A 24,519-nucleotide genomic window follows, 5' to 3' on the forward strand; every position below is an offset into this window, starting at 1 on the left:
TCCCTTTTTCGATTTGGAAGTGTTTGAAAATATTAAAGAAACTATTCCCGGTCTTGAAAATTGTAACACACCAAATTTCATGTAGACCATTTCAGTATTTTCCGAAAATTGTTCGAGTTGTGTCAAATTTCTGTTGATTTTGTATGGGAGCCCTTACTTTTCGAATTTGGAAAGGTTTAAAAGTTTTTTTTTTGTTTGGTTTTGATTACCGCACTTTCTTGTGGTTTTCTTTGATTGATATTTTTCGGTGATTTACGACGATAAATATAACTGCAGTTTTTAACGTTTCGGCTTACTGAATTTCAGCCATCCTCAGAAAAAACTTGTTTTCCACGTGTTTCTTTTACTGCCGTCGTACGATATTTTAAAGTATTTCAGAAACTATTCCTAGTCTTGAAATCGGCTACACACCAAATTTCATCTTGATCGGTTCAGTAATCCGAAAACTGTTCGAATTTTGTAAAATTTTGTTAATTTTCTATGGGAGCCCACTCTTTGGATTTGAAGAAGCTTAAAAGTTTTATAAAAAGCCTTTCTGGTCTTGGAAACGGCAACATCTGAAATTTCTAGATGATCGGTTAATTTCCGAAAACTGTTCAAATTGTGTCAATTTTTTGTTAATTTTGTATGGAAACTCTCTCTTTTCAGATTTTAAGAGGTTTAAAGTTATTATAGAAACCATTTTTAGTCTTTAAAATGCTACACACCAAATTTCACCTCAATCAATTCAGAAATATCCAAAAAATGTTCGAATTGTGTCAATTTTTTTAAATTTTGTATGGGAGCCCCTTTTTCTTTAAGTTGGAGCAGTTTGAAAGTATTTTAGAAACCGTCTCCGACTCCGTAAACTCTTACATATAAAATATCATATTGATCGGTTCAGTAGTTTTCGAGTCTGTAAGGAAAAGACAGGCAGTTAGAAAGACAAACAGTCATTTCTATTTATATGGTTGCCGGAATTTTCCAGCACTTATCCAGGTCGGTCAAATCTGGGCTATTTGATCTAATAACCTGGCAAAATCCGGGCTTTTTATTTCAAAATTGGCAACCAAAAATCCGGGCAATATATGAAGGTTCATTTTGAAAGAACGAGTCAATCAAGTGCACTAATTTGCTTAAAGTTACTCCGGCATCCGTGTATATACATGGCTAGCTCGCAATTTTTTTTAAACATTCTGATTATAAAGACAGTTATAAGAGAAAACCCAAAAGTTTTCTTGCTGATACTGGGAATCGAACCCAGTACGCCTGGCATACCGAAACCAGACTCGCGCCAGCCTATCCGCTTGACCACATCGGCGCTTTTGTGACAACGCTGGAATCACTCTACAGAAATCAAGAAAAATAACTTGAAATAAACTCTTTTTCATAAAAATTGATCAGCAGAATTTAAAACGTATTTTAGACTTCCAAAACACCTTTCATGATTGTTTTCTTAAAACTTGATCAAAAATATTCTGTTGTTCCGTATAAATGAAATCTTTTTACAACACTATTTGTTTTGTTTTGTTTGGTTTGGAAAATATCGTGAATTAATTCATGCAATATCCGGCCTTTTTTATTGGAATCCGGTAAACCGGGCCGGACCAGACTTTTTTACACAAAATTTTGTATTAAATACCCGGGCAACTACGAACGACCCCAGATTAATCTGGGAAATCTGGCAAGCTTAACCTTGAAGCATCAATCTCTGGCAAAGCCCAAATGATAAAAAAAAATGCAAAACATTTAACGTTGATTTTAAACAGGTATGAGCGATCCGTTGCCCTCGAAACCTTCTAGTGCGGCCCGCGAAGCTTTTTTCTGATTGAATTTATTTCCTTTTTTACTTTCTAAATTTAACTTCTTCTATGATAGATTGTTAATTAGCATGACACAATAGTACATATAGGTACGTAACCAAAAAAATGGTTTGTCAGTGATTTGAATAAATTTAAAATTTGAATAAAAATTGTTTGGAGCTGCATTTGCCCCTTTGAGCATTTATTGTGTTCTTATATTATTTATACTTGCTTGATATAAAATTGAAACTACCACTTTCAAAATGAAAATCTCAAAATGCGAGTTAGAATAGCAAACGAGAACTGGAAGACATTCTTGAATCTGTTGGTAAAGTCAGTATTTTTTTCATTCCAAGCAATGATAATATTGCACGATAGAAATGTTCAGCACATAGAGTTTTTTTCAATTTGAGTTAGGATTGAAAAAATTTCGTCAAAAGTCTAGTTCTGTTAGCACTCAAATACTGGCAATAAAAATTGACAAGTAAGTTATTTTTGTTTTTGAATAATGACGGTAAAGAAAAAAGTTTAATAATAAAGCCTGAGTGAAAAAAATAGAGTTCTTATTGGCATGACCCAGCATCAAAAGTTCTGGGTCCTTGACAAAATAAACCTATAATTCTGTGGTTCTGCTAAAAAAGTCTGTGATCATTTTTGTGATGCTGTTTAAAAAAATATATAGAAAAATCTTGACAAAATGTGATCAATTTAGTCATTTTACTTAAAAATTGGAAATCCACATGACCAAAATCATGAGACTTTCATAAATCAACGTTTTAAATCCTATCCCAAAGTCTTTTAAATTGTATTGAAAAATCCACGGAATCTGTGAAAAAAAATCAAAAATTTAGAATTCTAACTGTAATTTTCTATGATTTTGAAAATGTTGCTTAACATCTCAATGCAAAATCATATACGAAAATTCTAATTTTAAAACACAATTTTTTCACCATTTGTAAGTAAAAAATTTATATTGTAGAAGAACTCCACGACAATACTCACACAAAAAAGGAATAAATGTTCAATAACTATTCAACCTTGAGAAGACAGTGGTATCCTTGGAATATACTATTCTCACTATGAGCTATCGCTGTGATATCGTTTCAGCGAACTTTTTAAGGGATGTGATGACAAATAGTTACAACGGTATGAGAAAACCAGGATTTTGTCAATAAATGGTTCCAAACTTTTTTAATGAACTATACCCAAGTAACACCGATTGATTTGTAAGACTTTTTTAGCCTCTTATGAAACCTTAACTTGGTTTAGTAGTATGCAATTAAACTTGAAATGTTACTTGGGTATCAAAAATTTTCGTTATTAATGTGTCTCTATTTGGAAATACGAATATTCCGGAGACGTTCAAATTAATTTGAAAATTAAGACTAATATAAAGTGATCAAGATTGATGAAGCTATTAAATTTGGCTGGTTTTGTCCGATTGCATAAAATGTATGTATGTAAAATTAAAGTTTTCTTAAACCTTATCGTATAATCTATCTATTTTCAGAATTATATTTGTCAAAAATTGTTTATATGTTAAACTCTGTTAGTAATTAATGAATTTTATTTTGTATGCGGGCCGCAAAATTTAGAATTCATATTGGCCCGTGGGTTCAAAAAGTTGCTCACCCCTGATTAAAAACATAGTTTTTTTTAATTAAAAATTGTATGGTGATTAATTTTACAGAATGTGACCGGAAGATTATTTTTCGTTTTTATCAAATGTTTTCGACATGAAAAATGCTTTAAATTTTTATTCCATTATATGAATCGTTTGAGAATACAAAGATTTTTACAATGATTTTTATTTCAGAGCAATTGTAAACTTATTAGAGAAAGTTTTTTTAAGTACCTTCACATAAGATTACTTTATCCCGCTCGGGAACATGGTTCTCCGTATTACAGAAAAACTGCTGAATTGAAATTAAGTTCGAATGGGAACTCATCTAAATCTTGGAACGCCTCATCTCTCTTAAAATTGTGAATGAAATTTTTACGAACGCACCGGTACTTGAACTCTGTTTCATATAACATCGATCTTTAAATGCAGTGTAGATCTCAACGTTTTATGAATTTTTTGACAATTGGAATCACACAAAAATTTTCAATCTCCGCAATTTCTTCTCTTATGTGAGGAACTTAAGTTGAGCACCCTATAATCATGTCCAATTGAGCTGAAAGTATGAACAGATCAACTTTTTCGGGTTTTAAATTTCGTCATAACCATTTTCGCTGGCACTCAACTTGATGTATCAAAAAGATGAAACACTAACACGTCAACTTATTAGCATGAGAAGCTGCTATATCAAAAACATGCGCTCTACTTTGAAATAATAAATTCAATTTAAATAATTATCCAGCGGCCATATCGACTGCTATATATGAAATCATATCGTATATGATATTGATTGTATCGAAGGCGAACACAGACAAAATCATTGCATAATCCAATCAGCTTCAATTCATCTGTCAAGACACTTATTTCCTTCGAAATCAAGTAATGTAACCAGTTTCACAACTGACCTACAAACGAGGAAGTGATATCCGCCGGAGAGCTAAATCCGTCCATTTTCGGTCAACCTTCCTATCACCTTTCGCTCAGACTCAGCAGTGCAAAAGTGTATCATACTTATTTTAATCTTTCTCCCTCGAGTCGGCTCTAAGCTGTTTATGGCTGTATTAAGGCGCGGGTTGCAATTTTTGGCAACACAATTTTTCCTGGAATTTATGATAAAAGGTGCACATGTCGCAATCATAAAGTTGAAGATTACTGACTTTCATGGCACCTGAACCAGAAACCGAAATATTGAAATGATTATTACGTTTCGAGCAGATTATGTTCTCCACGATTAATTTCAGTAGTCTGCTTTCTGCGCGTTTCTTCTTAACGAGCTTCAACTAATTGGCGATGCTTTTTACCACTTCCCTTCAAACCGTTTTTTATTGATGGAGGCATCTATATCATTTTTCCAAAAGAGTGAAACGAAGCTAATTACAGTAAATGCGTAGAGTTTTCCTAAAAAAATTTAAGTAAATTGCATTTATAGAAAATATATAAAATTGAGATGTAAATTTTCAAATCCGGAATACAATTGAAAATATGAATAAGCTTCATAGAAGGTCACAAAGGCACTCAACATGAAACATCATTTACCGTTTAACATATGTTTCTCGGAGATTTGCAAAAACCATATGATTATTTCCGATAATAATTGATAGATCTTCAGCAAACACGGCGATAGGACAAATTACCACAAAATGACGCTAATTTGACTCCGGGTGATCATTAAAGTCAGTCTGAGTCCGGGACATCAGATTTATCGTTCCGTCCAAGGCACAGTCCGTCAGTGTTTGCTAATTAGAGTGATCACCACTAATGGATGCAAATCACGATGCTATCACCAGGTTCTTGATAAGTTTGACCCACAATCAGTTTTTCCTGTATTCAGTCGGAGACTGCCCACAGACGGCAAGAGACACGGAAAGTCGTGAGAAACGAGATAAAAAAAAATACAACTGTTTATATTTTCTCCCAAACCCATTGCTGGATCATCGAGACTGAGATGATTTGCCATCCTCACAAACATACCTCCACACATCCACAAGACAGAGCGCATCGGATTTTAATGGCATATGAAATTGCACATAAACGAGGAGAAAGGTTCGTCGCTTGATTATGATGAAGTCTCCGCGGGAAACCGTTCGAATCAGGAGCTGATTCGCAACAAGTTGTTTGATCGGTTGATTGGTGTTCGGATTGAATCTGAGCGTTTGATTTGGAAAATGTATATGGGCAGGCGGTAAACAGGAGCATCAACATGGTAATCGCTTTTTCGGATCAAATTCAAAAGAAAACCAAATGATATTGTATTTCGGTTATTTGTGGTTGGTGGTTATTTGTAGTATAAAATTCATAAATCAATAAGAGACAATTTGTGACTTTTTGGCAATTAACTTTTGCTAGTTTGTAGTGTCTGGCATCGTTAATTGCCAAGTTTTCTTCGCTTATTGTATCATTATATCATTTAAATTAGTGAATGCTATTAAAATCCACAAAATTGGCTGTAAAACAATTTAGCGTAATTGTTGTCTGGAATAACTCACATCACAAGTTTTTTTTTTGAAAATTCCATCTAGCCTTGATAAATAATTGGAAATTTTATTCAGGATTTAAACTAACATGATATGACAAATAAGATGAAATTTTATTTATTAAATGTTGAGTAGAGGCAATTATAATTTCAAAATACCATATTGGTGATGAAGGTTTGTCTGTAATGCCAACTTTTAACTGCTGTTAAAACCGGAAGTTGATACCTAAACTTTAAAATCATTAATACCAAACGATCCTAACTGTTTATCAGAATCTTATTTGATATTTTGTTCAAAAAAAGTTTGTCAAAAAGATTTCATTAAAGAATGCGTTTGGTATGGATAATTTAAAAAGCATTAAAATATGACTTTTTTTTTAATGTTTTGTTCGAAAGTTCTAATTGAATGTTGCGATGAAGCATTTTAAGTAGCGAAAAATGATAAAAAATTAATTCTAATTTAAATACTATTATAAAATAAGCTTGCCAGATTGCCCGGTTCTATTCGAGATTGCCTGGTTATTTGAAACCGAATTTGGGAAAAGTCCGGTCCGGCCAGGTTTCCAGGATATCATGAAAGAGCCCGGATTTTGCCCGGATTTATTCACTTTATTTGGCAAATCAAACAAGAAAAACCAAATTGTGTTAATATTTTTTTTATTTATTCGACCATATCAAAATTTTTTGAGCAAGTTTTTATAAAAATAATTTATGAATGGTGTTTAGAAAAGAAATACAATTGAAAATCTGCTGATAGATTTTGATGAAAAATTATTTTGTTAAGTTTTTTTTCATTTTTGTTGAGTTATTCCTGGGTTTTGAAATCAAATGCCCGGATTTTATCAGGTTTTCAAATAAAATAGCCTGGATTTGTGTGACCCAGATACATGCTGAAAAAATTCTGGCAACTTCATTTTTAAAGGATCCCGGAAATCTTTCAAAGCCCAATTTCTCAACTTCAGGTAATGGAAATATATCACGAAATTTAACACTCAACTGTTAGCCTTCTCGCTAACTTTCAGCTACTCTGAGTTCTGAGTCGCCAGTTACTCAGTTTCGACAAAACCCCACCTACTCAGTTTTGACTGAACGGTATTTACTAAGACCTGACTTACAGCCCTTTTCTCGACGACTGAGTCGAATCATTTCGGAGCGGATTTTGGCCGGTTTTTATTAATGAAATAAGGCTGGAACAAATATCAATTTCTTCTTTTGTCACCCCCCCCCCCCTCCTTCGAAATTTCCAAAAACCTAAAGGGGGGAAAAATAAAGTTCGAAGTATTTTATGTTAATTTCGACAAAAAATTCAAATATACGCAAGATTGCAAGTCCAAAATACAAATTTAGGGAGCTGGGAGTTTTTCCACCTTTTACAAGTTTGATTTTATTGAATTATTCGATAAAAAAAGTACTTGATTTATAGGTTTTGTGCAATGATATAGTATGCAATTTTGTTGCATACAAGCTTTTGTGCGATTTATTCCAATTTATTTGTTTTTCGCATTATTTTTTATTGTCCCCCCCCCCCCCCCTGCGATGTTCCAGCTCCGAGTGACAAAAGAAGGATTTGAAATTTGTTTCGGCCTAATTAAAATCAGTTGACGATTTTCAGCAAAACTATTTGACATGCAGCGCCAACTGATTCTCAATAACGGAACTTTCAAAAGGGTGATACACGAAAATAATAAAAAATTGAAATTTAATGGATAACAAGGTGAATTCTTATGAAAAATCAAAATGTAACTTTTACCTCACCGAAACTCACCTCACAACAAGGTAAAGTTTATCTGAATCGAGCAGACAAAAAAGGTAGAAATCACCTAGAAAAAAAAGGTAGCCCCAAAAAAGATACTTTCTTCTTATTCGAGGAAGAACCAGAACAGTTAAGAACCCCATTTTAGACAGTTAATGTGAGTCCGGTAGAATGTACTTCTTTGCTCAGTAAATCCCAAGAAGGTAAAATTTACCTTTTATCTGGTGGAAAGAAAAACGGCACCTTTTTGCTAGAGGAATTAAAAAAAGTAGTATTTACCTCGAAAGAGGGGGGGGGGACATAATTACCCCAGTTACTCGGTAAATTTTACCGTGTATGATAGCTGGTTTTTAATATGTACAGCAGTTAATATAAATTGTTTTTCAAATTTTGTTTTTTTTTTTGTAGAAACTGATAACTTCTGGACAATAAAAGTGACAGGATCGGGCAAGAACTTTCTCACACGTTCCTTTTTCAAACTCAAAATTAAGTAGTTTTTGTTCAAAACAACACTTCAGTGGAAGCCCTTAACTTTGAGTTTGACTGTAGCAGTAGACTTAGTCGATTTGGGGTCATTTTTGAATTCCTCAAACCCTGGAGTCTAAAAAGCTTCGTTTTCCATGATCCATGATTTTTTGCAGAATTTTTAAGTAACGTTTACATGAGTGAATCTGAACTTTTAGGTTTGTATGGGAAAATTGAATATTTTTTACTAAAAAATCAACATCATTTTTGTTTCTTCTGTGGAACCGAGCCTGCTAATGGTTTTTGTGCCAATTTATAAATTTCTTACAAGAAATTTTCCGCTAAACACCTTTGTCGAATATCATAACTTCATATCTTTTTAGACAAAAAAGTTATTAGCTCTTAAACAGGTGTATGTGTTTTGGCATTGATAAACAAGAAATTCAATTCACACCACTGCTGGGTGCTTAGCAAAGTATTACAAGACCACTTTTCATGCCATACTTAGTGGGGCACAAGCAGTGGTGTCATTTGAATTCATGGTTTATCATTCCAAAAAGACATACACCTGTTAAACAGCTAATAACTTTTTTGTCTAAAAAGATACGAAGTGATGATATTCGACAAAGTTGTTCAGCGAAAAATTTCCTGTAAGAAATTTAGAAATTGGCACAAAAACCATTAGCAGGCTCGGTTCCACAGAAGAAGCAAAAATTAAGGTGATTTTTCAGTACAAAATATTCAATTTTCCCATACAAACCTAGAAGTTCAAATTTACTTAAAAATTCTGCAAAAAATTATGGATGAATGTTGGACCAAAACGAAGCTTTTTAGACCCCAGGGTTTGAGAAATTTAAAAATGACCCCAAATCGACTCAGTCTACTGGGCAGCCGCAAACTAAGTTTTGACTTGCATATACAAAACTTAGTTCGACAGCGGAATTCCAATTAGAATTTGTTCATGCCTTTTTTCGTAGCTACTCAAAATGCAGTTCGGCAGCCGAACTCGCTAAGTGCTTTCAGCTCAATTTACACAAAGAGAGTTCAATTTTTATTTCATTAGATCGATTTACAGGCATTGACAGGCATTCTCAAAACTAAGTTCGACAATCGAACTCCAATTTGAACATTTTTATGCCTTTATTCGCAGCTACTCGAAATGCAGAAGGGCAATAATAGCACAAATCGGATTAGTATTGAGTAAGCAGTTTGAACTCCGTTTTGAACCATCGCCATAAGGAAAAATTAAACTCAATTTAAAGTTTATAGAATTAAACTATGTTTCGAACCACTTAATTTTAAGTACCAAAAAAGGAGCGTGTAGTCTTCATGATTTTTGCATTAGCAAACATGATTGTAACTTTTATCAACACTTTTTAGATTTGGAAAAAAGTTGCTAATCCTACATAATTCGATTTGGAGTATTCACTTTGTGATTCCATGCTATCCATTCGAAAAGATTCCGTAGAAAAAACAAAACAATTCGATGTTTAAAAATAATACACTAATAAATTGTCCAAAAAAAGTCGATACTACTGTTTTTAAAATTTTTATTCAAGTTTATTCTTTGAGGGACCGAATTTATTTATTTTTTAATTTTGTTTCTTATTCATTGATACAAATAATTTTACAATTTTAAAACGATTTTTTGTCATCCGAATTCATTTCAATACATGGCCGTAAGAACAGGGGGGAGGGTTGGGTTAACATGAGGGTTTTAAAAATGCCAGCAAAATTTTATTCACTAAACTCAAAATTTCAAATTTTTTATCAAATTTTGATAAACGACCAAAATGATTCAAGAAAAATAATCTCGATTCAGAACTGAAGCTAAAACCTTACAATTTTATCCCAAGTCCACAATTCTACTTGTTAATTCTTAACTTTATATTTTCCCACAATTTGAACTGTTCTAATAGCTTTGAAATTCAAGTGCTCCAATTATGTTCAGTTATGCTTTGATCTAGATTTGAATTACTCGAAATGTCAATGTAGAAGTCAAAAAGAAATCGAGAGCAAAGAAGTAAGCCTCTCTTCCGTTCCAACCATCCAACAATACGGACATAATAAAAAGTTTCCTCTAACATCGTGGTTTACTAAAATAAAAGTAGTCAGTTTTTTTGTTACAATAAAATTTGGTTTTTGATTAAAATAAGTGGTCGGAGTTTTTAATAAGTTTCGGGAAAGACTATACCACAACTAGACGTATCATAATTTGGTGCCGTGACCAGGATTGGTCCCTAAAAACCGACGGAACAAAACTCAGGATCCATAACCACACTTGGACAATCGGAACAATCCTCCAGGATTTTTATAATATACAAGGCCTGTTTTATTACGGGTACATGTGAGTACCATTCCAACAAATTCCCGACATTTTTGAGGTGCTTCCTGTGTTCCTTTAATTACTTTCCTAGAAAAACTGACATCGGACAAGGTCGATATAGGATCGATCTAGTGCTACCACGTGTCTCCAATACCAAGTGGTTATCCCGATTGGGATAAATTTCCTGCTTTCTACGGTACCCCTGCGCATAAAAGAATTGGTTTCCCATAAGGCTGTGGACGGACAACAATTTTGGCGGGTTTTCCAAAAAACCTAACCTCATTTCCAAACTCAACAATTTTCCGTGATATTTATCACATTCCTGGTTCCTGGTTCCGGATTATCATAAAAATACAAGGCCTGTCTTTGGTTAGGCACAGGTGAGTGTCTGTCCAATATTTTACACCGTTAGCAAAAGGTGCTTCCTGGTTTTCCCATACCGTTTTAGTGTTGTACGGTTCATCACGAGTCGACATGGCGACAACTGTGGAGAAGAGGCTAGCCAAAACGGAGCTGAAAAGGCGCAATATTATAGCATCGATTCAACGAATTGAGGATTTCTTGCACAACTTCGAACCGGAACGCGACGTGAACGAGCTACCCATACGGATTCACACTTTGGTCCTAAAAATGGAGAGCTTCGAAGAGGTGCAAGCGGACTATGAAGGTATGGATGATTCTGATGCGTTTATTGCGGCTAATTCACTGCTCAGGGCAAAAATTGAAGAGCAATATTTCCGAACAAAGGGTGGATTGGTCTCGAAAGTTCCTCCAACAACCTCTAATTCCCCATCGCAACACACAACACAAATGGCGGTAAATATTCCTTCGGTAAAACTTCCCACAATCTCTCTCCCAACTTTCGATGGTGATCTGAACGACTGGCTCACGTTCCACGATTCCTTTAACTCCCTCATACATTCCTCCACTGAAATTCCGAGCATCCAAAAATTCCAATATTTACGCTCGGCACTAAAAGGCGACGCATTGGCTTTGGTAGAATCGCTTACAATAACTTCTGCCAATTACGTGGTGGCTTGGGAATCACTGCTGTCCAGGTATTCCAACAAATATCTTCTAAAGAAAAAACACCTGCAGGCTATAACATCTTTTCCGAAGGTCATCTGCAAATCAACCTCAACACTACGAGCGGTGGTCGAAGATTTCCAACGTCACGTAAAAATCTTACAGTAGTTAGAAGAACCTACTATGCATTGGAGTAGTCTTCTTGTTCAACTTCTTCTTTATCGGGTTGATGATCAAACACAGAAGGATTGGGAGGAAGTAATTTCGGAGGGAAAGGAACCCACTTTTGAAAATTTGGTTGATTTTCTTACAAGAAATACGCACCTTAGAATCGTTGGCAATATCTTCAGAACAGACGTCGGTAATGCAATCAAAACCATTTTCACAAGAAAAAACAACAAAACACTCCCAAATCCCATCCTCCTCTCGGGTTAACATCTTTTCGGCCACTGATGGTTTTCGTCCAGGATGCCTCGCATGCAAGCAGTCCCACCCATTAATTAAATGCCCAGTTTTCGAGAGGATGCATCTGCATGAAAAATTGAACCTCGTCAATAGATCAAAAATATGCAGTAACTGCTTCAGGAGCGATCACTTTGTTCGAAATTGCACTTCAAACTTTTCGTGTCGTCTTTGCCAAAAACGGCACCACACTTTGCTACATCCTGGATTCGAAACTCCCACAACCACCAATCAAAACTTCCACCTAAATCGGCAAGGGCCACAATATAATCCACCATCTGGTCGTTCGGAATCCCAAGTTAGCAGAAATCCCAACTCCAATTCAACGGTTTCCGCGCACCCCGCTACCGTTCCACCTGGCGTTGACGTAATGTTATCCACGGCGGTCGTCATTTTACTGGATGCTTTTGGCAAACGACATTTTGCGCGCGCACTTCTGGACTCCGGATCTCAATGCAATCTCATGAGTGAAAGGTTTTGTCATCAACTTCGACTCCCAAGAACTCCCATAGATGTACCTATTTTTGGTGTTGGTGAGTCACGAGTAGAAGCAGTTTGCTCTTCGACTACGAAACTACAAACTAGATTGGGCGATTTTGAGATTCCACTGGACTGTTTGGTACTCCGTAACCTCACTGCTAACATTCCTGCTGTGACAGCCAAGCTATCAACCTGCACCATCCCAAAGCAAATTACGTTAGCAGATCCGAACTTCAATATTTCCCACGAAGTGGATTTGATTTTGGGCGCAGAACATTTCTTCGCATTCCTGAAAGGTGGCCGGATTCAATTGGAAAATTCATCCTTGATTCTATTTGAAAGTATTCTCGGATGGTTAATTTCTGGTAAAAATTCCAATCGCAATACAATACAAGCTATTTCCTGCAATATTTCCTCGCTAGAGTCAATTAATCGCTCCGTGCAAAAATTTTGGGCTATTGAAGAAGTGGATCCAGCGGTTCCAATGCCAAAGGATGATTTTTGCGAAAACTTTTTCCAACAAACTGTCACTAGGGATGACACAGGTCGATACGTAGTTCAATATCCTAAGAAAGAAGGTTTTTGTTCCATGATAGGAGAATCTTTTGGAAATGCCCGTCGTCGATTTCTTTCTATGGAGAAGAAACTGTCCAAAAACCTTGAACTCCGAACCAAATACCACGAATTCATGAATGAATATTTGCGAATGGGGCATATGAGACAAATAAGCGAAGACGAACCTGAACCTCAGTGCACATTTTACCTTCCTCATCATGCGGTACTAAAAGAGTCGAGCACAACAACAAAACTTCGTTGTGTTTTCGACGCATCGGCAAAGACTAACTCTGGATTTTCCCTTAATGATGCCCTGGTTGTTGGACCTGTTATCCAGGACGATCTCGTCTGCCTTTTGATGAGATTCCGCAAACATAAGTTCGCTCTACTGGCCGATATCGAAAAAATGTATCGCCAGGTCAATATCCACGAAAACGATCGGAACCTGCAGAGAATACTTTGGCGGTTTGACTCGCGAGAACCTATTTCCAAATTCGAACTCACTACCATCACCTACGGTTTGGCCCCTTCCTCATTCCTTGCCACCCGAACCCTGCACCAGTTGGCTGCCGATGATGGTCACTCATATCCACGAGCTGCGGTGGCCCTGAAGGAAGATATGTACATGGACGATTTCATCAGTGGCGGAGCATCGATAGCAGAAGCAGTGCAGCTACGCGAGGAGATGGACGCACTAGCTTTGAAAGGGGGATTCCCTCTACGTAAATGGTGTTCAAATGAAGCAGCCGTTCTGGTGGGAGTTGAATTAGAAAATTTGGCATCACAAATTCCACACACCTTCGATCCTGAGGAGTCGATAAAGACGTTAGGAATGTCTTGGATTCCATCCACAGACCAGTTTCGTTTCGAATTCATCCCGAATATGCATCAAGGACTAATCACGAAAAGGGGTATTCTTTCCTGCATTGCTCGCTTGTACGACCCACTTGGCCTTATTGCACCCATTGTAGTACGAGCCAAGATCCTGCTACAAAATTTATGGACAATTAATATTGGTTGGGACGATGAAGTACCAGAACAAATTCAATCAAGGTGGACTAATTTTCTGAAAGATTTGCCTAATTTAGCTGTTTTCCGAATCGATCGTTATGCTTTTCAAGAGGGAGAAATTGAATTGCATTGCTTTGCGGATGCGTCCGAATCTGCATTTGGTGCATGCATTTATGCGAGAACTGTAAATCCCTTGGGACATGTGAAAGTTTTGCTTATTGCAGCTAAGTCCAGAGTTGCCCCCTTGCAAAAACGAAGTTTGCCACAACTAGAGCTCTGCGCAGCACAAATTGCTGTTCAGTTGCACTCCAAAGTCCACTCAGCTTTAAAAATCAATATCACCGATTCCTATTTTTGGTCCGACTCCACCGTGGTCTTATATTGGATCCGATCCCCTTCACATAAATGGAAAACATTCGTTGCCAATAGGGTGGCCGATATCCAAAAACAATCCAACCCATCGAACTGGAATCATGTTCCCGGGCACTGCAATCCTGCCGACCTAGTGTCTCGGGGGACATCTGTAAACCAACTACTGAACAGCAGCTTATGGTGTAATGGTCCTGAATGGCTACAGCGAGAGAAGGAGAGTTGGCCCCCACAGATAATCACCCAGCCAGACGTTCCGGAGAGTGAGTTGGAGTTCAAGATTTCCGCTATTGTTGCCCAACCATCACCACCACCCAACCCAATCATTACCCGCTTCTCTAGATATGACCGAATGTTGAGATCCATAACCTATTGCTTGCGTTTTGCCAGAAACACTTGGGAGAAAATGTTATCACCATCGTCTCAATTATCAGTTGAGGAGATTGAGCTTTCGAAATCGGTTTTGATAAAGATTGTTCAAAGGGAAAGTTACGAAGAAGAAATAAAAGCACTCAAGAGAAAGAACTCCGTGGGAAAGCGCTCTAAACTTAAGCTTCTGAACCCGTTTCTCGACTCCGATGGAATTATTCGTGTTGGTGGCCGGCTGCAACTCCTGAGTGGTCAGTACTCCGCCAAACACCCAATTGTCTTGCCTGGATTCCACCACTTTACCAGATTGCTCCTGATAAATTATCACGAGAGGTTGTTGCATGGAGGAAACTCCCTCACCCTTGCCACCGTCCGCGACGAATTTTGGCCCGTAAATGGGAAAAGAGCCGTGAGAAGCATCATTCGCTCTTATTATCGCTGTACTCGAACCAATCCACACCCCATGAGCCAACCCACTGGGCAATTGCCCCTAGCCCGAATTACTCCAAGTCGCCCATTTCTGCACACCGGCATAGATTATTGTGGGCCTGTTTTTGTAAAGTATCCCAATCGCAGAGCTAGCCCAATCAAAGCCTACATAGCCATATTCGTGTGTTTTTCGACCAAAGCAGTTCACATCGAACTGGTCGGTGACCTTACCACTGCTTCTTTCCTTTCCGCACTTCGCCGCTTCGTCTCTCGACGAGGGCGGCCTCTCCACATCTATTCCGACAATGCCACCAATTTCTCGGGAGCCAAGAATGAGCTCAATGCCCTCTTCGACATGCTTCACAATGGTATCGAAGCAAAACAAATAGCCTCCAGTCTCGCATCAGAACGCATCCAGTGGCACATGATTCCGCCGCGCGCTCCCAACTTCGGAGGATTGTGGGAGGCTGCGGTTAAGGTTGCCAAACGCCATCTTATCCGTCAAGTTGGAACTACGACGCTTTTCTTCGAAGATTTGGTGACCATCCTGACGCAGATTGAAAGCTGCATGAATTCCCGCCCGCTCTGCCAAATGTCCGAGGATCCAAACGACTACGAGGTGTTAACTCCAGGTCACTTCTTGACTGGAACATCGCTTCAAGCCCTGCCGGATTTGAATTGGTCAGACGTTCCCACAAACCGTCTCAACCGATTCCAATTAATCGCCCAAAGGACGCAGCAGTTTTGGTACCGATGGAAGACTGAATACCTTCGAGATTTGCATCGATTGATCGTCGCTGACCCTGTGCGTGTTGAGCTACGTGTCGGCCAAATAGTCATTCTACGAGATCAACAGTTACCCCCGATTCGTTGGCCACTAGCTCGCATCGAAATGCTCCATCCCGGCGAGGATGGAATAACCCGAGTAGTTACTTTGCGCACATCAACTGGAAGCTTCAAGCGGAGTATCAGCATGATTTGTCCGTTGCCGAACGAGGAATTCTACCCTGATGCAGCCCACGATGACAACGAGGTGATTCCCGATCCAGCGAAGAATGAAGAAATCGAAGAAAATGTTAAAATTAAGTGAATTATTGTGAAATGGCACATTTCAGGTGGCCGGCTTATGTTAATTCTTAACTTTATATTTTCCCACAATTTGAACTGTTCTAATAGCTTTGAAATTCAAGTGCTCCAATTATGTTCAGTTATGCTTTGATCTAGATTTGAATTACTCGAAATGTCAATGTAGAAGTCAAAAAGAAATCGAGAGCAAAGAAGTAAGCCTCTCTTCCGTTCCAACCATCCAACAATACGGACATAATAAAAAGTTTCCTCTAACATCGTGGTTTACTAAAATAAAAGTAGTCAGTTTTTTTGTTACAATAAAATTTGGTTTTTGATTAAAATAAGTGGTCGGAGTTTTTAATAAGTTTCGGGAAAGACTATACCACAACTAGACGTATCACTACTACTGTTTTTTCTAAAAAAAATTCACTCTTGTTGAAAGAAACTTAATACCGAATATCGAGTTTTAGTAAGATTAGACTAAGCTTGTCAGATTGCCTTAATTTAGCCCGTTTTTTTTACTTCATTCGCAAAATCAAACATAATTTCAATTAAGAATTATGTATTTTGCGTCAAAAATTTTTGAGCAAATTTTATCAAAATTGAACAATATTTTGGAATCTTTCAATGTTATAAATTTGACTGATGTGTTTCAATAAATTTTTTTTTCAAATGTTTCTCTTCATGATTTTTATGAAAAAAATCATGAATAAGTAAAGTAATTTCATAAAAGTTTCAGTAAAGTTTAGGTTAGATACATTCATAGATTTAGTGGTTTCCAATTTCCTTATAAACATTTAAATTCGATGTCCAATTTTGGTTTTTGTATCCAGTTTATTGTTCTTGAAAGTCAGTTTGTATCATCATTTGGAATAAATACAGATCTGAATCTAGGTTTTGCATTTCAAATTTAAACTACATGCGTTTTCCATATTCGAAACACACCATTTCGGAATATGAAAATAATTTGTTTAAATTCCACACCATTTTTACGATGTGAATTTGAAATTTTTTGCTTTAAATTCTTATGCAGAATCGGAACTTATCATATTGAGGATTATATACGAGATATCTTGTAGCTGATTTTCTGAGAGTGTGCTACACTTAAAAGAATAACTCTATAGTTGTAAGGAACGTACGATAATATATCCTACAAAATGAAGTATTATATTATGAATAACTCAATAATATTAGTTGATTAAAACTTGGTTAACCTAGATAGATAACTTGTGTTGGAAATGTTTCATTATTTTAATTCAGGATGGAAAATTCAAATGAAAGATTTCTGGCTAAAGGCTCTGATACATATTTCACATTTTGGTTCATAATTCAATGGAATTATTATCTGGGAATGATATTTTGAAATCGTTCTCAAATTCGGAATTCAGATTCAAATGGAAGGATTCAGATTTGGATTTTATGTTGAAAATTCAACTATAGATTCAGCTCGAAGTTAAGTTTCTTTTTATCAAAATAAAATATCAATGTAAGAAGTTCATTAAGAATTCAAATTGCAAGAGGTCACAGTTTCCTAATTTCAATTCTGGATTAAAAATCATTTTTTATACAATCTGATCAAGTTTGGAAACTCAAATCAGACGAAGTTACAAATAATGAATATTAAAGAATTGAAATGATAGACGGATAGACTTACTTTACTAGGGTGTTGAAAAAAGCGAGGAGCATTATGAAAGAAGCTTGATCACATTTGAATTTGAGATCATTTAAAAGATTTTGTTCTCATAAAATTCTCGATTTTAATTTGTTTTAAAAATTCGCAGTATTCTTATTATAAATTATTATAAATTATAAATTTTATGGAAAACAAAGTGAAAACTAGAATCTTTAAATTTTAATCGAGTTTATAAGAGTTAAAAAATCTCCTTAGAACCGCGAACTTAATCTCTTAGTTTTTAACTGTAAATATTTGATACATTTTCACCAATGCTTATAATGGTTATGCTTGCGGTTGAAAAAAAAGAGCTAATTACTGGCTAATTTAATTAAGTACAAAAAGTTTTTCTATTGTATGAAACCTTTATTTGTTTTCAAAAAGTTTATAAAAATTTGGCATTGTTTGGACTTATTTTCAAATGTTAGGATTTAAAATAAATACATAACCATATTGTAAAATAACTCATACCTGAATTAAGAATTCAACTTTTTTCCTTTATGTATGTATTTTTTAAGCAAAAATGTTATAGGAAAAAAATTGTCACCAAATCCCCTCTCCCCCCCATGAGCCGGCTCTTCCGTCGGTCCTGTTTCAATATACAAACGTAACATATTTCAAATTCGTGTTGATTCTTTACAAAATTGAAGCCCCTTCAAATAATACAAATGCGCCACATCTTTTATCTTGTATTTATGCCCTTAGGGAAAGAATGACAGAATGTGCTAGGATCTGTTCTTCATATGCAACCTTCAACAATGCAGAGTTAGTTGCTAAACTAAGAGAAATTCTTATTTTTTTGGAAAAGCCAGATTTCAATTCTAGAGTCTGAAACGACAAATAAAATTATAAATACTGAGCCAAGCTTGAAAACATTGAGTTCGAAATGCTTATAAAATATAGCATGATCCGAGCAATGAAATCTGAATACGATGTTTTGAAAAAAAAAAAATAGAAATCGTTTATTTTCTCAGAAGAAATACCCTGTTAGAAGTAATTATAAAACATTTCGTATCCAATGGGTTTCAGTGTGTGTGATTATTCAATCAAGCCAATCTGAGCTAAATCTAAGGATATTACAAAGATTCTAATAGTAAAAGTTTCAGTTCAATGATCAACTTTCCCCAAGACCGCGAGTGGTTTTGACTTCCGAGAAAAATGTCATAGAAGATTTCTGTTTGTCAATTTTTCTTCCCATACTTCCAAATTCGACATCTTTGAAGAAATATTATAGAAGGTTTTTTTTCCTAATATCTTTTTTTTAATTGCTCATACCTTAAGGCTTTTAGGTGCCAAACTCGTTTAGTTTACAATTGTTGAATTTTTTTCAAATGGAATACTCGATATTTCTAAAAAATATAAGTCAAATCGTTTTGCAGTCTTCCACAAAGTTGTTAATGTGTTACCAGACTTTCTTCAATGATGTGAGAAATAATTGTAATCTATTTTATTCAAGATTAAAAACAATGTAGAATTTTTTTTGATAGCGTTGTATTTTTTGAGATCAATATCTGAATCCTTGATTGGATGAAGGATAGTACAAATTTTTTTAATAAGTTTTTAGTTTTAATGATGATTCATTAGTTTATCAGTTGTTAAAGATAGGTTTCACTCAAAATACCTATATCATCAAAACTAGAGGTGATATAGATTTAAACGAATGATGAATGATTTTAAGGGGGGGGTAGGGTCTAACGGGTATAAAAAAACACCATTTTCACGATTTTTTTCTAGAGCTATCGTTCAAACAAATGTATTCAAATTTTTTGCATTATACAAAGCATTGTTAAAAGAACATTTAGTAATTTTTTCGTAGAAAAATATTGAAAAATGAGCCGGTGACGGAGCATTTTCGAGGATGCCTTTTAGAGAACAGGATTTGCGGTGGACACTGTATCTCAGCACAGAATCATCTGAAATCAAAAAATCAGTGCAAAATATTTTTAATAGATGTTTTTCTAGACCCCAACGTTTTTATTTAACTTAAAAATATTTTTATGAAATTTTTGTGGCTGTTTGAAGTAAAAACTACGATTTTTCACTTAAAAATCCGCCATTTTTCACCTGTAAAATCTCCCCAAAGTAAAAAAAATCAAAAAAGAAAAACGTTGGGGTCTGGTATTTTATATGTAGAAAATATGTTCCAAATTTGAAAAGAATCGGTGAAGTAGTTTTCAAATGACGATGTCCACGGGTTTTAAAAATGTGCTTTCGAGAAAAACGCGTTTGAAGTTTCTGCTCTTGCTTTCTTGCAGTATTAGATAGGAGGAGATAAAGGCCTATAACTTCTACAGTTTTGCTTCAATTGACTTGAAAATTTGACACAACATTCTTGAAATGTTTTACAATAAGAAAATAAAAAAATAAAAAAATTGATTTTTTGAAAGTGTTAGACCCTACCCCCCCTTAATTCAGGACGCTAAAATTTATCAAAATCAGTAATAAAAAATTAGGCACAAAAATGTTGTTCCCTAGTGTTTTTTTTATGTTATGATTGCCTTGATCTCTTAACATTTTGTTTATTAAACATCTGATTGAAAATACCCTTAGAAAATATGTTCAATATGTTAAACTAACCTTTCTGAAATGTTCTTCAAGGCAAAAGTTTACATTGCTATTTTCAAGCAAAATCTCACCTGTGTAAAATTGTGAAATGATACAGGTATAAGCCAATTCAACATGCAATTAAATTATGCGTACATATAACTTATAATCTCATGCTTGTCAAGAGAGTCGAAATGTAAAAGATATAAATCATCTTTTTCCATTGAACAGCTCTCCTATCGCTGCTGGGGTGTTTCACCACAACTTTTGATTTATATTTCCACCCGTTTCTTGTAGCACGAATCGCGGAAAAAACAACCTACGCGTCTTCAAGGTTGCAACAGCATTACAAGTTTCAATTCGTTGCACAGATCATCATCTTCCTGGTTTTTAGTTTATAGACAACAAGAAAAAAACGGCTCGGTGGCTGCCTGGGGTATCCAATATAGGCGAATCACTTTCTCATTCCAGTCCGCCAACCTGGAACAACCAGTTTTTTCACTATCCTAGTTCAAGTTTTTGCCAGACTTCTCCTGATTAGCCGGAATTATCGGTGTCATGGTGGTTTTGAGGTGATGGACATTTCTGTTTTTTTTTGTTACATTTTGCTTGGGATGATGACACATTTTCATATATTTAACGAGTATAAAAACTACTGAAAATTGGTCGTTTTGTTTCATTGCAGTGAGTTTTAAGGTCCTGAACTTTGAAATAACCAGTAGAACCGGGTCACTGAACCCACTGTGTGCAATCTCGCGGTAGCAAAAGAATTGCATCTGTAAATTGTATTGGCGCGATGATGCGTTTCTGCATCAGCGTTTTGTTTTTGTAGGTTACTGTGGCAGCAGCAATACTAAATAATTCGAGACAAAAATTTCAATGACCGCCGCCTTGCCATTCCATGCCGCTTCGGTGAGTTGAGCAGCGCGTCGAATGGACGCCACACGACAAGATCGTGCGGACAAAATTTCTCAGCTCAGCTCAGATTACTTATTTCGCTTTGCTAGCAGAAAGGTTGCGTTGTTGCATTCAAGCACTAAAACACCGGCATGCCCCCTTCCGATGACTGATGCTGGTTTCGATGATAGAGCTGAACTAATTCGTACAAATGGTGTTGACCTATCTTTCATTTTTCCTGCTGCTGGACTCTCGGATGTTTGGTTGGCTGCATCATGTCCGGCTAACGAGTGGAAAGTCTTGTGCAGTAGATAAACGCATGCCGTTAATGTAAATTATATGTTATAGTGAAAGCTATGTGGCAATTGAATTGAATTGAATTTAAATTCAATGATTTTTGTTCTGAGTTAAGAAGTTCGGAAAACCGATAAAAAATTTCATTAGGTTCCGAGTAGAATGTACGCTTTTAAAACGTCAGCATTGACGAATAGAAAGGGAGAAGAATTGATTAGATGTTAAAAATGAGCAAGTAGTGCTTAATAAGAAGCATTTTCACAGGATTTAGCTGTCGGAGGCCCGGGGCAACTTGTCTAGTGGGGCCCCTAATTTTGATTCATTTTAATTATAGATATAATTGTAAAAGTTTTTCTAGAATATACAGTTGCATTCAAAAAAGAATGAAATCACATGAAGCTGCGCACCCACTTCCAACTTTGACAAGCTGCTATTTCTCTCTCGGTTTATATTTTTTCATGAAAATTTCACACAATCTAGTTCAACTATTCAACTAACACTCCACAAAATATGAAGTCTTTACATTGACGGAAAACAAAGATACAGCTTTTCCCGTAAAAAAGCTGTAATGCTTTTTTTGTGATTATATTTGATTGAAGATTATATTTTAAATTAATTAGTTTAATTACTTTTGGAAAATCATACTTTTTATAGGAATTTTAGTTCTCCAATGAAAAATAGCAGTTAAGTACCAAATTAGGAACAGTAGGTTCAAAAATGGAAATTAGGATCACCCTTATCTTTGGAAATCTTTCGATAACGGCGCAACCTTTGTTGAAAATTCTTATTGAAAATATAAACTTCACGTCCATTTTTTAGAAGAATAAGATTGTTTAAAAACCACTGCTAAAGGGTCCAAAGTAGGGCAACTAACCCTTAGTAAATATATGTAGATGCAATGGCAACATGAAAATAAACATACATTTAGCACTGTTTGACCATCATCAGTTAAAAAAAAACAACTGACATTTTCACATTATTAAAAGTATGAATATGGCGCCACCACTTCGTTTAAAATAATTCGGATTTGTCAAAATTGACCAACACCTAATGTAACAAACAAATATATCAATTTGAATGACCTAAAAATACGACATTGTTTAAACTCCGCACGAAGCCTTCAGTAATTATAACGTTTTATTGTGGCTTATTATTTTTAGCCAAACAATTATAATATAATATAAACGTCTCTACATTGAAACTTCAATGCTAAAAACATTGATGGAATATCTAGGGTTGCATACAAAGTTAGATGAACTCTGTTATAATGGAAAAGGTTTATCTTAAAAGTTCAACAAAACAACAGCAACCAATATTATTTCAGATAGTTCCAGACACAAATTATAAAAATATGGGGGAAACAAGTAAACACCTGCGAGATGACAGCTGACTTTTATCTTAAATAAAAATCTATTAATAGTTTAATCTATAAAATCTTTGGCGCATTGTTTTGTAGAGTCATCCGGATCCTGCATTAACATTTTATGGACCCTTTTGTTTATCCATATGTTGTGATTTGTTTTCTCAGCACGATATTCAATTTAGCTTGTAGGAGTTTGTCGCGAATTCGCGTTTCATTTGATTCCCGTTTGATAAAAACTAGCATCAACTTTCACTTCCTATAAGCCCGGATTTATTAGCAGTCGCTTTGAAATGGAGCAAGTTGAAAACAGGTTGATGCGTTAAACTAAACGTAATGGCGTAACCACAATCGAGTTTATTCGACCGTACCTGACTACATATATATGTAACCAACGATTCCAACCCAGCTTGATTCTGGGAAAAGTTAAATCGGAATTGAGTTTATTCTACTTGGTGAATTTCAAATTTTGTATTTGTTTTTCTTTTTTTGTTAATTGCAAGGTCTGTCTAACCTTTTCCTAAGGTTAGTCACTCTTCTGCATCAGTAAGTTCTCTATACGCGTAACTGTATACAACTCAATCGAAAGAAGAACATTTATCTTTAGAACGGAATCGAGAACCAAAAATTTCCGTTTCGGGTTATTGCCATCCGGTATAATGTGATCAATTGATGTTCCTACCTACACGCGTACTCCGTTACTAGACCAGAGGAGTTAACTAGCCAAAAAAAGTGCGTTTATTTAATGACTACCGGTTGCTCGAAACTGGGATTGTCCAAATTCATACCCATGTAGGTACCAACGCTTGCAACAAACTTATAACATCGTCGAACGGCTTTACCGGCTGAATCCGACAGGAAATTGATTATCTGTACTAAGCAATCGACAACGGACAGAAGTTACGATTTTCTTGAGGCGAACCTGACAAGACAATTTTGAACAGACTCGACCATAAAATAAGTATGTACCTCCAGAAAAAGCTGCTACCGGTTTTCTGCTGTTTTTTGCTGGTGGGCAAATCGTGTGCGATCGTTGTTAGGCCGATTGATTTTATTGATTTTTTGAGCTGAACGAGAGTACTTAAAACAAATTAATGTGTTTTCGAAGCATCGTGAAAAATGTGTTGGACATGTAGATATATTTGAGTGGCATTTCATTAAAAGCTTTGATAACGGGTTTATACAAAAACATTCATTCTTGAAGATAATTTCACATCAGATCTGTGCATATATGCTAGACTGTTGAAAAAATTACTTTTTGCTTCCATATGTTTTTCCAATGACTTTTGGGTCGCCAAGCATCAGTGTAAAATCTGAGATGATGATTCATGAGTTAGCGCAACGCGTTTCAATTTTGTATATTTGTATGGAAGAAGACATTTTTTCACATTAGATCATCCAGAAAATTCAAATAAGCTTGAAATGAAGTTGTTCTTTGATTTTTGGTTTTGACTATTTTTAAGCTTTGCTTTTTGCCAAAATGACAAGCAGCTTAGCATTTCATAAAAAAAAGTTATGACAATTTCAAAATAATAAGTCTGAATCCATTGAAAAGTATTTAAAA

The 24,519-nt window shown here is 35.6% G+C and overlaps 3 protein-coding genes across 5 annotated transcripts in view; all 3 read left to right on the forward strand.

Moving 5' to 3' along the window:
- LOC129746608 (uncharacterized) overlaps positions 1-24,519 on the forward strand; it is a 372,164-nt gene that overhangs the window by 21,774 nt on the left and 325,871 nt on the right. The gene's annotated exons all lie outside the window — the stretch shown is intronic.
- Positions 10,894-11,613, forward strand: LOC129742940 (uncharacterized). The gene has a single exon (XM_055734878.1). It carries the CDS (start codon positions 10,894-10,896, stop codon positions 11,611-11,613), a length of 720 nt encoding a protein of 239 aa, XP_055590853.1.
- Positions 11,969-16,210, forward strand: LOC129742941 (uncharacterized). The gene has a single exon (XM_055734879.1). It carries the CDS (start codon positions 11,969-11,971, stop codon positions 16,208-16,210), a length of 4,242 nt encoding a protein of 1,413 aa, XP_055590854.1.

Source organism: Uranotaenia lowii, chromosome 2 (genome assembly GCF_029784155.1).
Source record: "Uranotaenia lowii strain MFRU-FL chromosome 2, ASM2978415v1, whole genome shotgun sequence".
Lineage (NCBI taxonomy): Eukaryota > Metazoa > Arthropoda > Insecta > Diptera > Culicidae > Uranotaenia > Uranotaenia lowii.